Below are 15743 nucleotides of genomic sequence, written 5' to 3' on the forward strand. Positions count from 1 at the left end.
CTTCACAGGGACTATAATATACATCATGGCAATTCTAATCTAATTAAAAAATGTTAACCATTAGGGTATTACTATTAACTTCCATCCATCTTTTATTCCTCAGCCACTTCCCTTCACTACTTGCTTGACATAAAACAAACTAACTGACCACTCCATGTATACCACCAAGCACAAAAACAAAAGACCGTCTGTCTTCATGTCCGTGCTGAGAGACAAGGAAGACTCCTCCAGACGTAGCAGCTTCTTCAAAAAAAAACAAACACGCTCTCACACTTTGAAGTGATGACCATCATATTGTGGCTGCCATTAGGACAAGTGGAGGGGCAGCTCACTGGCTGCCGTCGGCTCTTCACAAAAGACACAATAACGCACAACCCTGTTATTACCGGGAGTAAGAGAGAGCAGACGAGCCGGAGGAAGAAGCCGTATAAAACCTCTCTTGAGAAATTATCACTTGCATGAGTGTGAGCGGTATGGAAGAGGAGAAAGACATAACAACCGTTATTTGGAAGTGAGGTATAGAAACGCCAGACGGGAATGCATGGCTGCAGAGGGAGGAGTTGGAGACAACATAAGAAGATGGAGATTGCCGCGAAGAGGAGCAGCCTGATTATTTGGCTGCTTATGCAAAACGCTGAGAGCCCTCCAATCACAGTTGAAGACCTCTAACGAAGGGGTCTGATAGGCCGGCGGCCCTAATGAACTCTGCGTGCAAGACCTCTTATCCCTTCTTCTCTCTTCACCTGTCTTCATCCTCCTCATCGCTCTCCTCTCTCGCCGTGCCACCTCTTCTCTCCACTCCTTTCTGTCCGTGGCTCGTTAAAGCAAGGGCAAAGTCTGGTCATTCTAATTCCTGAAGCTAGCCTGCATGCTTCTGCACCTTAGCGGACGTCGGTATCAGCAAAGGTTTAGAGGGTTAAACGCAACAAGTGAACATTTCTGTAGGCACCTAAGACAATGAATGGAAGGCGACTGATGGTTTCTTATCTGTCTAACTAAAGTAAATTGTTACTACTCACTTACTACTAGGCCCAACCGACATGGATTATTTTATTGTTATTTTTTTTTCTAGGCAGATGACTATTTTTGGCAGGTAAAAATACAGAATAATGAATAATTGGTCAATTAAAAATATATATAATTGATAAATTAAAAGTGACATAAAAAATCCCTAATAAAATGAAATAAAACTAAATATATCAACATAATGAAACACAAAATAGTTGAATGTGTGTCAAATTTAACACATTTGTGTTTGATTTATGTTGCACTCTGTTTTTACTTGTTTAAACAAACAATGACCATGGTTGTGTGTAAAATAGTGACATCCTTGCACTTGCATTGCTCATCTAAGCATTGCTTGTGAAAATTAAATGTGACTTTGGTTTGAATGACAAGGCCACCTTAAATTTCATGACATATGTTCAAAGATTCAAAGTTATAGTATAGAATTCTGTATAGTAAATAATAAGATTGGGTGGCACGGTGGCTGACTGGTTAGCACCTTCGCCTCTGGTGGCTTCTGGGTGGAGTTTGCATGTTCTCCCCGTACCTGTGTGGGTCTTCTCTGGCTTCTCCAGAGTCTCTAGGTGTGCTTATGAGTGTGGATGATTATTCGTCTGTGTGCTCTACAATTGGCTTGCAACCAGTTCGGGGTGTACCCCGGCTACTGTCCGAAGCCAGCTGGTAGGCTCCAGCACCCCCCGCGACCCTTGTGAGGAGTACGCCGCTGAGAAAATGGATGGAAATAATAAGATCAATGTTACTTGTGCACAACACTTGTAAATGGTTCAAGTTTGGCTGATGATTTTGGCCAATGTTTCAAGAGCCATAATCGGCCGATACTCACTAACCCCGGCTTTATGCTACGTTAAACCTCCTGGTTGCAAGCGACTCACCCAATTCATCCACATGGTCGTCATACTGACACACAGAGCAGCATTTGCCATGCTTAAGTAATCCTGTGTGCTTGTACTCAGGTTATGGCATATGTTTACAGCTATCATTTGTTTAGCTGCCACATATTCCGCATCTTCCAAGTGCGTATGATTAAGTGCACACGTGCCATATCTGAAAGCTCATGTTGGCTTGAAACACAGTTGGCTGGCTGGCCCGTGCTCTCTGATGGGCCCTTAATGGTAAACTAACAGATTGTAAACATGCTGCTTGCTCTCTCTCTGACTCGGCTCCCTCCATCAATCTCTTCCTCTTTTCTTTCCCAATTCCACTTCCATGGCCACTGTCATTTCTTTCCTGCTCTCCTCACCTCTTCCTTCCCCCCTGACATCACCACTTCCTTCCTGCCCCTTTCCCATCCCTCCCTCTCTCTCCACTGCCTTTCCTGGGGTGTTTTTTAAACAATGTGTCCTTCATGTACGGTTGGTTACGGGGCGTACAGAAGGACATCATTAGCGCTGGTGGTTAAGCTGTAATTTACACCATTACCGAGGTAGGGGCCATTTTTATTGCCTAGTAAATTTCAGCTCTGAAATATTTAGACCATATGGCTCAATTTGTGTAATAACCTTAATTTCCAAGCACCCTTCAGCTCCCTTCCGCACCGGCTGTTGTTGGCGGATGATGTGTGTGCACGTATGCATGCGTGTGCGCGGGGCGCATACACGGACGGACGGACGCGCGAGCGCGCAGAGGCAGGTGCGTGGCGAAAGTGTAAGCGCATACACTTTCACTTAATCTCTAACATCCACATTAAACAATGTCTTCCACGGACACGCAAACACACACGTACACACGGTATGTATGTATGAATGTATGCATGCCGCTAGCAGATTAATAGGGTGTCAGCTTGTGTTTGGGTGAGGGAGCGTCAGGCGTCGGCCAGATGGTTCTCAGGGATGATGACTGTCAGGGGTCCTGCTCTGATCAATGGCATGTATTAATACGGCACACATACAGAGAGAGACACATTCACATACTGATGCACAAACACATGCAAAAAAAAGATGTAATCCATGCACACGGGAAGCCATAACCGCATGGAGTTAATCCACAGAAAAGTCAGCGCAAATTCACACATACATACACACGGTCTCCTTTCCCCAGGGGTCCCGAGGGCCAGAGTGAAACATCTGGAGGAGCCGAGGGAGGGAGGGATATAAAGGACGGGACAGTAAAGAGGAGATAAAGGGAGGGAACGACAGCCAAAAGGACAGAAATGAGAAGGTGGCGGAGCTGGAAGGAAGGAAAAAAAAAAGATCACTGTAGTGAATGCAAAAGAAAAAGTCTGACAGGCAGAGAAGTAAAATGAAGAAAGACAGTGAGGGCAGCGTGGGGCCTGAAGCGAGCTCCGCTAAACAAATGTGCGACTTTTGTCCTCTAAAGTCCACTCTCAGAATGTGGTGATCAAGCAAAAATAAACCTGAGTAATGAGAATCGTTCTAGTGTGGAAATTAACTATAAAAAAAAGGAGGAAGAAAATCTTGGGAAGAAGCAGAATGGCACGCAGTAGAGCCTAGACCTCCGCCAAGGCTGAACAAACCCAAGCCCGTGCGTCTCTTCGGACTCGCGAGGCAGCCATTAAATATGCTGAGTTGTTGTTCCTGAGCCTACCTTTCACTTTGGGGCAGGTCGTGACAGCTTGATTTTACATGATATGGAAACCAGATTGTGAAGATGATTGCTTCATCATATCGAGAGAAGCCAGTTCAGGTAAGTCTTGTCATGTCAACACGCCCACTAAATTTGTAAGCAATCCTCAGGCGGTTAACATTTTTAATCGTAATTAATCGCATGACTTCAATAGTTAACTCACAATTAACCATTAATTTTATATCTATTATAATTGGACAATAAAATGTAAAATAAAATATTTTTTTTTCTAAGTTGTCATATTCTTGTTCATATAAAAGTGGAAACAAAATGTTAAACTAAGAAATATGGCTGCATCTTTTAGTCATTGATAAAGTAATTTCATCATAATTCATAAAATTGAGTTAAAATAAAAAAAAGATGTACTGTACGACAAAAAACCCCAAACAAAAACAAGTGCAATATTGATTTTTGTGGAGGTCATTTCTCTGCCACTAGATGGCATAATTGCATTTGTAAGACGCTGACAGCTCAGTGCATTTTTCGTTTCATATTAAGAGCCATCTAGTCTTTAACTTGAAGTAATGTGAAATTCTGCACATTTTTAAAACTGTAAAATACAACTTGACCCCAGTCTCCACAAATATATGCAATATTATTACATTTATCACTGCTAAATTTTGACGTGGACGTGTCTGCTGCGTTGTGACTGCAATTTCTCCAGTACAGTCTTTCTAAGTAAGGGGTGGTCATTAATTGCGTTTAAAAAATAAAAAAAATAAAAAATAGTGGCATTAAAGGAACTATAAATTAACTCAAAATGAACACCTAATTTTGATACCCCTACTATATCTATCAAAATTCATGAAAAAGTGACGACAAATTATTGCTTGAGTTGTTATTGTGTAATCCTTCTATATAACAGGTTAACCATAACTCCCTCACTGGAGATAAGAGCATTATGTTAAATGGGACCTACCTAAGAGAGGAAAGAAAAAAACAGAGCCAGAACGCAAGTAAATAAGGCCGACAGCCTTGTCCGAGTGACTAACACGTCTGTCACTGAGTTGCAAGAGAAAACGTGTGTTGTGAGATTGCACGTGTGTCTGTGTGTGTGTGAGACAAGCAGCGTGTCGGGGTCTAGCAAAAGCAGGCCGCCTGCGCTCCGTTCCCTCATTCCGTCCGATTGCCATGACGACCCCATTAATCAGCCAGGCTGGCACAGAGCAAAGTTCCCAACACAGCTCGAGATCAATACACACACACACACACAAATACACATAGCTTCAAATGGACGCTGGTGTGCAAGCAACAAATTGAGGTATGTGAATAGAAAGTTACATTATTAAATACTACCATATCAGCGTGCCGGCCATTGACTAAAATCCAAACCTCCTCATAAACTCCAAGTGGCGTCCTAAAACTTCTCATTAGTCCTGAATGCCACTTTATAACCAACAAAGTATGTTAAAATCACAGCTTAATCTACTTTGCGTACAATTCTCATTGCCACTCTCTCTGCGTGTTTGTGCAAAAGCCGAGCATCTGCGCCGAAGGCAGGTGCGTGACAAATGACTGCCACCAAAATAAGTCTATGCCATGTCAATGAGCCTCCCGCCCACACACATACACGCGCGCACAAACAGAGTGTTCCATATCAATGAGAAGGTGAAAGGTCTCCATTTACATCTTGTATTAATTATGAGTGACAAGCCAAAGGTCAGCAAGGAGGAAGAGGCCACGCGTTTGGACAGAATATAGATCTGTACTTGTATCTCTCATCCTCCATTCACTCTCTTCCCTCTTTCCGCTGATCTATCACCTTGCCTCACCCCTCTCTTGCGCCTACACGCCTCTTTTACTTCTAGACTGACATTGTTCCTCTTTTCTTATACCGTCATTATGTATTCTAACAACCATTTTTGGGCTTTTTGATTTGGACCTTGTCATCTGCAATGTACACACAAACTTGAATTATTTGGTACACATGCACGTTGAGTTTTATATAGTCCTTTCATGAATTAATGTGCCTAGTCAAGTGTACATCTTACATATTGAACAGAGGTACTCTCAGTATTGAGTGTTTAAAAGAAAGCATTTCTGAGTGCGAATGTCTTTAAACGCACGCATGTGTGCACTTTTACCTCCACAGTGAGTGCAATCACTGCAGGTGAGTTGAATGTCGGGTCCAGCTGGTGCTTCTTGTAAAGCAGTTTATAGTGAGAAATGACACCGTTGGGCTGTTTTGGTCCACTCCATTTCAGATGGATAGAGTATGCACCTGTGCACGACATGCAGGACTCATCGCATGCAAAATCAAACAGGGTTAATTAAAAAAGGTTTCATACAACTCACCAGTGGGTGTGGCAGTGGGAAGGGTCATATCTCTTGGCTCGGCTGACAGGGTCCGAGCTATCGTCCGCTGGCTCAGAACCGAGCCCTTAGAGTTGTGGGCACGGAGCCTGTATTGGTAGTAGGTGAAGGGCTGCAAGGAGGGGCTGGCATCGAAAAACTCGAGTGGTCCACTGGACCAGATGAAAACCAGCAGTTCCTCCTCTGTTTCCATTGGGGACCTACGGCGTCATTTGAAGGTAGAGCAGGTAAGAAGTACATACTAAATCTGACCAGACTATATGAAGCAGCATGATTTGAGGATATTTTTGATTTTTACTTGACTATAGCAATGCCATTTTTTAATTTCATTAATTTTCCCCATGGTGAATAAAGATATGTAGTAAAAGTCCTTCAAAGTGTCTTTTTTTTTTTTTTTTTTCCTCATTTATAGAAATGGTCTATGTCTCATCCCGCCAGGTGTGTCAGAGTGCGTATGCATGCTTCTATGCTAATGTGTGTTTCCTGAGGATTTAAAGGGCTTAGTCCAATCTGACCCTGCATCCAGATCACACACTCTTTGGTCAACAAGCAGAGCGCGACCTTCGATGGGACTCAAAACACACACGGTAGCACATGCGCGCACATAAGAGATGGCTCTGCTTGAAGATAAATCTCTCCGAAAACTTTTGAGGCTAATCTGCACTACATGTTTGTCTTTATGAAGCATGTGTGACACACTTGTAAAGGGAACTTTGAACTGTGCTGTTACACTTGGTGGAGTTTCCACCTGCCGTCATTAACTCATTTGCTCCCAAAAACATGTAAAAACGTTCTATTTTAAATATTGCCATGGTCCCAAACACGTGTTTATACGTTTTTTATATGCTAGTGCATAGAGAAGGGTTTGATACAGCCTCTGACTTGAAGAGGCCGCTTAAAACAATGGTAGTTATTGCAAAAAACAAAAATGGCCAGCAGTTGGCAGCAGAGTATAAGAGATCAACCAGGGCCATGTTGCAACAAGATCTTTTCCCCAGTGTTTTAAACAGGTTTGTGAATAATAATGATTAAAATTAGCTTGCTGCGAAACGGAAACAGAAACAAATGTACTTTTTTTTCCTGATGAAAGAAGAGTCTCTAATCTTTCTTTTGGTAGGTTCCATGTTTTTATAGCAATAGAACACAATATTCAGTTAAAATCCAGTAAAGCAGAGCGAAGGGGGTTGCTTCAGTGAAAATGGCTGGGAATGAATGAGTTAAAATATGATGTAAATATAATGTTGTATTTTTTGCACGTTACCTGTATATATGGTAAGATATGATGATTCCGTTGGGCTTTTTGGGGGGAGACCAACGGATCTCCAGGAAACTTGCACCAGCTGCTTTGACTGAGGGTGGCGAAAGATGTTCTGGCGCAGTTTCTAAAGTCCGAACATACACGCCCTCTCCTACACCGCATCCCCCTACACGGGACAGAACATGACAGTTTTGTGACATTTCTGAAAAGGTCACACTATGAAGTCAATAATCCCAAATATACAGTCAAGAGTTGTCCAGAGCTTTCTCCAAGCACAAGAACAAGGAGCTTTGCGACAGGAACAATGACCTCAATCTCTACTAGCAAGTGTGTCAAGAGTTTAAGTTGACTATTGAGAAAGCTGTGTACATTTGTATGCAAGATTGCGCAATGGCAATGGATTTTTTTTTATTTCATAATGTTAAGTAAAGAATGTCTCAAATGTTGAATCAGATTAAACAAAAACAAAAAAAATCATTTAACATTATCGTATTGAGATGGCTTGTGGATGACAAATTTCAACTTGCTATCTTACACTTACCATTCTGACAGGCCTGCACTCGGACATAGTAAGTGGTGAAAGGTTGAAGACCTTTCACAGTCAGGTTCTGGTCTTGGCCTGTGGGATGCATTGTGGCACCTTCCCTTCCAGAGTTCAACAGGATGTTGTAATTTACAGGCTGGCTAATGTTGAAGTGGGCTGTGAAAAAGGAATTAACAAACATACACAATCAATACTATCATCAATACAATTTCATAATCCCACTAGACTAAGGGCAATTTCTGGAGAAATTGCGTGGGAATGCTGAAAGTTGAATGCCAATAGCTGAATGCTAAACTGAATGCTTATGAAGTAAATTGAAAGATAAATTATGTGAACATTACAAAGTTTTAATTGAAGTTGAAAGATAAATGAATAAAAAGAACTGAGCAGTATCACAGAGCTGGTACTGATGATCAGCTGTATGAATAGAAGTGGGAGTGGAAAGTGGGACTTAGAAAAGGTTCAATGTCAGTCCCATTGGAAATGAATGGGGAAAAGTTGACATTAAACATCAAATTGTGCGAGTAGTGTAAGTAACGTGGAATCAGACAAGATATACCCCGCAATGCGTGAATTTTTGAAGCAAGTTGAAATTTGAACGGTGTGAATCAGAAGCATTATGTTGGAGTTCTTTTTTGGCAAAAAAGTGAGGAGAATAAAAATCTGAATAACATGTAGGCAGAGCTTTTGAAGAAGTCACCAAAAATACAAAGCCCAGAATAAACATTCGACAGCTAATTCAATCCCGTGTTTACAGATAAAGTAAACAAACATTTTTTCCACTTGACCATACAAAGTCTGCTTTAAATTTTGTCCTGGAAACTGGCAACCCTAACTGAGGGCACACAACCAGACAGAAACATACCAATACATACAGAAACACACATACCTTATAGACTTTGTTAATAATCTTCCTGGAGGTTTTTACATAATTCAGGCCAACTGTATTGTGATGGGTAATTCAACATTCATGAACTCTGGATATCTTTTGAGAATGAACTGATTACCGGACAAATGAAAGACTTCAATTATTCACCCCCACCACCAACTTCCATATGCACACGCACAACACACACTTCTGCACTTCTGCCTGTGCTACAATAGACTTTTAATATTGGCACACTGAGGGATATTTATGAAAATGCCACCATCTTCTCGACATAAATCTGACATGTGATTTTTTTCAAGTCATTTCTCAAAACACAGCCGTATACTTATACACTCGTACACGACACATCCACCACCACACTTTTAATAGCCATACGTTGGCGCTTTGACAGTTAGTATGCATATAAAGATGCAAACACATGTGTATGTATGTACACGTAGACAGGCACACTGTCAGAGAGCGAGACACGCACACACACAGACACACACACACACGTCGGAGACACTCCAGACACTGGGCTCTCGGAGTTAACCAAGCGTGAGAACCCAGACGATATTTCCTCACCTTTAAAATCAACCCATAATGACAATAGAATAGACCTGCCTATGGAAATATCTCCACAGTGATGTGCGCACGCACACACACTGGAAATATACCCAAGCAAAACTGCACACAAAGCCACAAGCTCAACAAAGTGAAGTGTCTGTGCTGGTTGGCCCTATAAGCAGTTTCCGAGATGGGAAATCATGCTAATGAGACCTTAATGAGCGGCGATAGATGGGTTAGGGCAGACAATCACTAGCCCATAAGCATGAAACTCAGCCCAAAGTGTATGCTACTGTGTGTGTGTGAGTCTGTGTATGCGCGCACGGGTCCTGAGAGGCCAGAAGGTGACTAGTAAACTACTTTGGGATTTTGTTTTGTCTGACCTGAGTAAGAAGTAATTAAATGGGAAACATGCCCTGCTTAGTGTTCTGTGATGTATGTTACTATTATGATTATTATTATTAGGTGCAACAATGAATCAGCAACTAATCGAACACCAAATTAATCAATAATTACCTTTGATAATTGAGCATATAGAGACCTAAAATGGTCCACAGCCTCAGAACCTCAGCCTCCCGACAGTAAACAGATTTCATTAGTCCACAATGACAGCAGATTGAAATTAAGAATGGACAAACATCTGTTTTTACTTTGGGAAACAATGAACAACGTTTTTGCCTATTTTCTCTATTATTACAGACCAATGTGAATTTGAAAAAAAAAATGCACTGCTTTTGAATAATGGGTTGGAAATTAAAACATTTTCTTAAAGGGATACTTGACTCATTGAGCCATTTTCATATTTTGTCTATAATTAATCTGGTAACTTCATTATTTTTCATGTACAATTAATACCTTTAAAAAGTCATTTTTCTACTTGCTGTCAACTGATGATGACATCACCTGTGCTGAGGAAGTAGGTCACAACCACTGACCTGTATATAGGACTGGATAGCCGATAGTCAATGAGTCAAGTATCCCTTTAAATCTGATACATCGACAAAATAACCAACAGATTAATTAATTAAAATGATAGTTTGCTCCAGCACTATTATTAAAAAAAGTGAATAATTTATACAGTTGATTTCAATTCATCAAATCATATTGCCTTCTTTTTTTTTTCTAGTCAACAGACACAGCAACATTACAGACCTTTTACGTTTTCCTGAATGATATTCGATAATGGTGTCCATACAAAGTGTCATCTTAAGCAATGTTTCCTCATACACACACATAGCTGTCATGATAAGACAAATATGTATTTCATAGTTAATTATATCATTAAACACCGTGACAATGGTGACTAATCTGCATGTCATTTTGATGAAGACGCTGTGAAAATGACCATCCATCTGTTTGGACTGCTACTCACCAGGAGGGGTCCAGGCCAAGGAGATGGAGTGGGGGCCGCTGACTGTCACATTGTGTGGGGCTGGGATCCCAGTGGGGCACGAGTATGGTGTTTTTATAACATATTTGTCACTCAAACCAGCGCCGCCGCCTGTGATGGCCTCCAGTTCATAAACGTACCTAAAGAGGAAACGATTGGAATTTAGGAAAAGTGTTGACACAGAACAATTAATTTTGATATACAAAGTACATGTTTCATTCTTATTTTAAATGTTTTATTTAACTGTGGCTGTTTTATGTTGGATTCGCTCATGTGAGATACTTTATTTTCGCGTGCCCTTTTTGACTTAATTCCATGATGGTGTCCCTCAGAGTTCTGTTCTTGAGCCCCTCTTGTTCTCACGGTAAATGTTTTATCCGGCTTAGTTGTTTTTTCTTATGGCACCCTTACTATTGTCCGTCCCTTGAAAAGGGCATTGTAAATAAAGCTTTACTTTCCAAGAGCACGATCACATAAACGTCCCCTCTCTTCATCAACCTCATGCACTTTTCCATCTGTCTCGCCGCCTCTTACCGGCTTCCGCGCCACCTCTCTCGGCCATAACATCATAAGATAGATTTCCCTTTTAAGAGCGTGCGGCTGGCTGCCGCGAAAGCCTACATTAGCTGTGTAAGTGAGCCGCCATTTAACATTAAAAGCCTTTAATTTGCTATAAACTCGGGCACACATGCATTAATAGGTGGCGGCGTTGGGTTATTGTTCCTGGGCTGAGCGTTTTAAACAGGAGGCCATTAGCACCTCGACGGAGGGTTAGAAGCCTGTCAGGAAAAAAAGGTATTAAAGCGACTAATATGTTCATATTGGCATGGACGTTTTAAAAAAAAAGAAAAGAAAAATACACTCTGTGTCATGACAATCAGTGATGGAAATGAAGAAAGAATGAGCATAAATTTAAACACGTCACAGAAAGATATCTGCTTAAATGCAAACACCGCCATGATATATATATATATATATAAAAATAATAATAAAAATGGACTATTGCAACCGTTTCACTGCGGCTGTGCATGCACGTGTGTTAGTGTGCGTGTCCTGTGGGGCCCGCCACAGGGAATAGGTTAATTCTCACGTCATCTTAGACACTTCCTGGAGTGCCCAAGCAAAGTGACAGCTAATCAACATTGTCATAAATAATCAATGGCCACTTGGAGCAGAGTCGTGCACGCGCACAAAGTCATGCCTGGACACGCGAGTCTGCTTGGATAATGGGGCCGCCGCTCCCGGTATAATTCTCCGTTGTGCGGCTAAATTGGGAAAAGAAGGAGGTGGTGGATGGGAATGAGGTGAGAGCGAGAGGATGGGAAGGAAAGGGGGTAGAAGTGGAGGGGTTCAGGACGGGGATGCCTTCTGGCAGACAGTTTGGAATTAAAGAAAATTAAACGTCACACACGCACAGTCCTTAAATTCTTTGTCTGTTGCACGCCTACATGAGTAGGGATGGGCGAGTACTGATACCGTGAATCGCTATCAGGCCGATACCTGGCTTTATTTCAAGTTATCGGTACTCGTGACAGTTCCCAATGCCAGAATCAGCCGCGCTCTTGTAGCCGTTTTACGATCAAGAACTGGAAATTAGAAATCAGAATGATACAACATTACCATTAATTTCATGAAATTTTAATAGAAAATGCTATATTGGGATACATCGGGATAGGGGTCTGTCATTGTTTTTTGGGGGCAAATTTTATGCATAAAAAATAATGTATTGGTACTTGGTATCGGTGACTGCTCAAGAGTTGTGTCATCGCACTGGTGTCTGAAAATAATGGGATCAAACATCCCTATAAATTAGTCGTCGTATACCGGATTTGAGATTTGATCCATCCATCCATCCATCCATCCATCCATCCGGTATCCATCCATCCATCCATCCATCCATCCGGTATCCATCCGGTATCCATCCATCCATCCATCCATCCGGTATCCATCCGGTATCCATCCATCCATCAATAATCCATCCATCAATAATCCATCCATCCATCCATCCATCCAGCCACACAGAGAGAAGATGGGGAAAACAGGTGGAGGGAGCCAGGGTAGCACTTTACACCCCCATAATTAAAACGGCAAATCCCTCTGGGAATGCGGCACAGATTAATCAAGGTTAAATGAAAATCAACAAATACATAAAAATCTACACTCCGCCGCTGTCTGCAAGCAAAAGTCAGATCAGATTTGTGATTTGTGTGTTTGCATCATTGGCACGTCAAATATTTGCACATTAAATGGCACAAACAGACATATATAGAGTGCAGGCCTCAGAGGGAGACACGGACGGGCCGATTAAAGCAGCGGAGCCTTTAAAGCAGGGTCACCCCGACTAAGAATGCACATAAACACGCATGCAAATGTGGAATTTAATTAACAATGAATCTACAAGTGTAGTGCGTTTTTACAGGTGCCGTGCTTATGTTCAGACGTGCTCGTGTACCTGCGGTTTGGCAGGAGTCCAGCGTCGGTATAATTCTGGTCACGGTGGTCCCCGGTAAAAATAGTGTGACCGCCTCTGCGCAGTCTGTACCGGGAGACCAGCCCATTGGGCCTGACGGGCGGATCCCAGAACAGCTCCACCACTGATGTGTTGACTATCACGTGTCTGGGCCTCGACCACACACCTACAAGTTGAACACAAAAGCACATTGAGTTGCTGGGGATCAGAGATGGGCCGTTGGAGAGCTTTTGATCCATCATATGTTGTTCTAAAAACAAACAAATTATCAGAGGAGGTGTTTTAAAAAGTCTTTAACATATCACCCAAAAATATTCATAAGAAAGTATATGATGTTTATCATAATTTCATCATGTGCTTTATAAGTTTTGTATGGCAAGTCGGGCCGATGGTAACAATTTGGTACCCCACCACTGCTGCAAATTGTTATTCCCTTCAATAAATGCTTTTAGACACTCACGATAAAAAGCTTGCTCGTGCCGCCAGATATCATTTTTAACTGAGAATGGCCCCACTTGGTTTGCATTTGATATCTTCGACTGTGACATTTAATTATGCACAAAGTGCAGTTTATTGAACAACACAGGCAACAATTCATCATGTTTCAATGACAGAAACAGACAAGACATCATTCTCCGTGAGCTCAGACAGACAATGAGTAAATCACGTCCGCCCCTGAGGGATTTCTGCACTTTTAAAAAAAATAATAATTTATGATATTTTCATGATGCAAGTCCATTTTTTCAGTTTCAAATTAAAACGTTTTTCTGATGATCAACCCGCACGTCTTAGACAGAGAATGGGATACTGTAAATTACACAGTTTTAATTAATTTAAGTTGATGTGATTGATTTATGTGGCGGCGCCGTCAGTGACATGAAGACACTGGAATAAGTGGAGGGAGGGGCTTGAAGGGACAAACGAGTCACTAAAGACATTGAACGTAGCGCGAGAAGATGATTTCGAAAAGGAGTGGCAAAATAAGGTGGTGTATATACATTGTATAGGTAAATGCAAAATACATTTTGGGATTATAAGCACGTGTATTTCTACAAATAGAAGGTAGTGTTAATTTAGACCATGAAATGTTAAGTTAGGGAATTCATTCTTAAATAATATGCACATTTAAACATTTTGTGTGCAGAACGTGTGTATTTGATGGAAACAGATTTGCGTGTGTGTGTGTACCAGTGGGGGATGCTTGCAGGGTGCGTCCTGTGGAAGGTGAACTGGCGCCACATCCTACAGCTGTGCAGGCCACCAGCACAAAAGTGTAGTCTGTGAATGGCTGCAAACCTACAGCACATAAACAGGATTATTCATATGTACAACAAATTATGTAAATTACATTTATTTGTCATTCAATAGACATTAATTGCTTTAATGAGTTTTTTTTTCTTAAAAAACGGACATAAGAAAAAAAGATGTATAAAGCCAAATAAGGCAAAATAAGTGTAAAAGTAAAAAAACAAAAGAAGACCGTTTTCCCAACTTATCTGTTCTCCGCATTGAGTTCCCCCCCTCCCTCCGTTCTTGCCACTCTCAACGGATGGATCCATATCTGTCCGTGCTAAATTATGCATGCCATAACTCAATAATGAAACGACGTAAAGACGGGCAGCTGCGGCGCTGACACGGGATGGAAGCGCTCCGACGCTGTAATGTCATCAGCTTTTGATCTATGATAATTATGATACCTTGCTATGCGTTTAGGCTTCGGCGTCCCGACATGATTTATTTATGGTCTCCCTTTTCTATGCAGCCTTAAAGAAATCACAAAGCCACTTGAGTGGATCTTTAAGTGTATATGAGATTTATTTGTGGGGGAAATTTAAGTGCATTTTTATTTTATATCTGAAAACTTTCAGTTTGCAGTCATTATTCCTTGCTCTTGGTGCACAGCGAGTAATCCAAATGCTACGAGGTGTGATGGGACTTGACTGAATGTTTTATGGTCATTCACTTAGCAGCTGACTGCATACAACAGCTTGCAAATCAAATTCACCACAAACGAAAAGGCGTAAAATGGTTTTAGCGCAAATGATGACCCCAACGATAGACTGTGACACTGCCATGATATGCACTGTACAAATATGAATATTATATATATTACACATATATTCGTGTCAAGAAATAAATAATATTGATTTAATATTTTAAATGTGCGTTGTTATGACTCTAAACTTGCAAAACAAAAAATATGCATTGTGATATTGATTAGAATGGAAAGAAACATTTATATTGGGATAACTGAATTCATAATCTAACTGATCTGCTACTGATACTCTGCACGGTGCATGCTAAGAGGCTGGGGGGACAGAAAAGGAGACCCTCCTGTGCGACTCAGCTGCGAGTCGCACTCAGTTGGTGTTGGTGTGGACACATGAGACACGGAGCATGTCGACACAATCGCACGAATAGCGCACAGCTTCACCACAGTTTCCTCACGTCGCTCTCTACTGCTTGGCCTGCTTAACATGCCTTGTGGGCCCCTGCGCTTAACAACCACTGATCAATGTGCGCGCGCGTGTGTGTGTTCTCACTACTGGTTAAATAAAGAAAATCTGTCAGCCGGGGTTGAATTGTAAGGCCATGTCGCACCATTTAGCCGCGCAACTAAGCATGTGTGTGAGTAAGCGTACGCACATTCTAGCATCGTAAATCTCTCCACTGCTTATAAGTCAGTAAACTCACCATCATATTTAGTCAAGTAAATAATGCAAA

General features: G+C 41.5%; 1 protein-coding gene across 1 annotated transcript in view; it reads right to left on the minus strand.

The window, feature by feature from the left end:
* Positions 1 to 15743, minus strand: part of ush2a (Usher syndrome 2A (autosomal recessive, mild)) — a 158258-nt gene that overhangs the window by 20751 nt on the left and 121764 nt on the right. Inside the window, exons 68-74 of the mRNA XM_077519899.1 lie at positions 14208 to 14315; positions 13002 to 13185; positions 10532 to 10689; positions 7722 to 7880; positions 7184 to 7346; positions 5905 to 6122; positions 5694 to 5830 (exon numbers count right to left, since the gene is read on the minus strand). Of these exons, the coding sequence (XP_077376025.1) occupies positions 5694 to 5830; positions 5905 to 6122; positions 7184 to 7346; positions 7722 to 7880; positions 10532 to 10689; positions 13002 to 13185; positions 14208 to 14315 (1127 nt within the window). The remainder of the gene's footprint in view (positions 1 to 5693; positions 5831 to 5904; positions 6123 to 7183; positions 7347 to 7721; positions 7881 to 10531; positions 10690 to 13001; positions 13186 to 14207; positions 14316 to 15743) is intronic.

The sequence above is a fragment of the Festucalex cinctus genome, chromosome 4, assembly GCF_051991245.1.
Source record: "Festucalex cinctus isolate MCC-2025b chromosome 4, RoL_Fcin_1.0, whole genome shotgun sequence".
Lineage (NCBI taxonomy): Eukaryota > Metazoa > Chordata > Actinopteri > Syngnathiformes > Syngnathidae > Festucalex > Festucalex cinctus.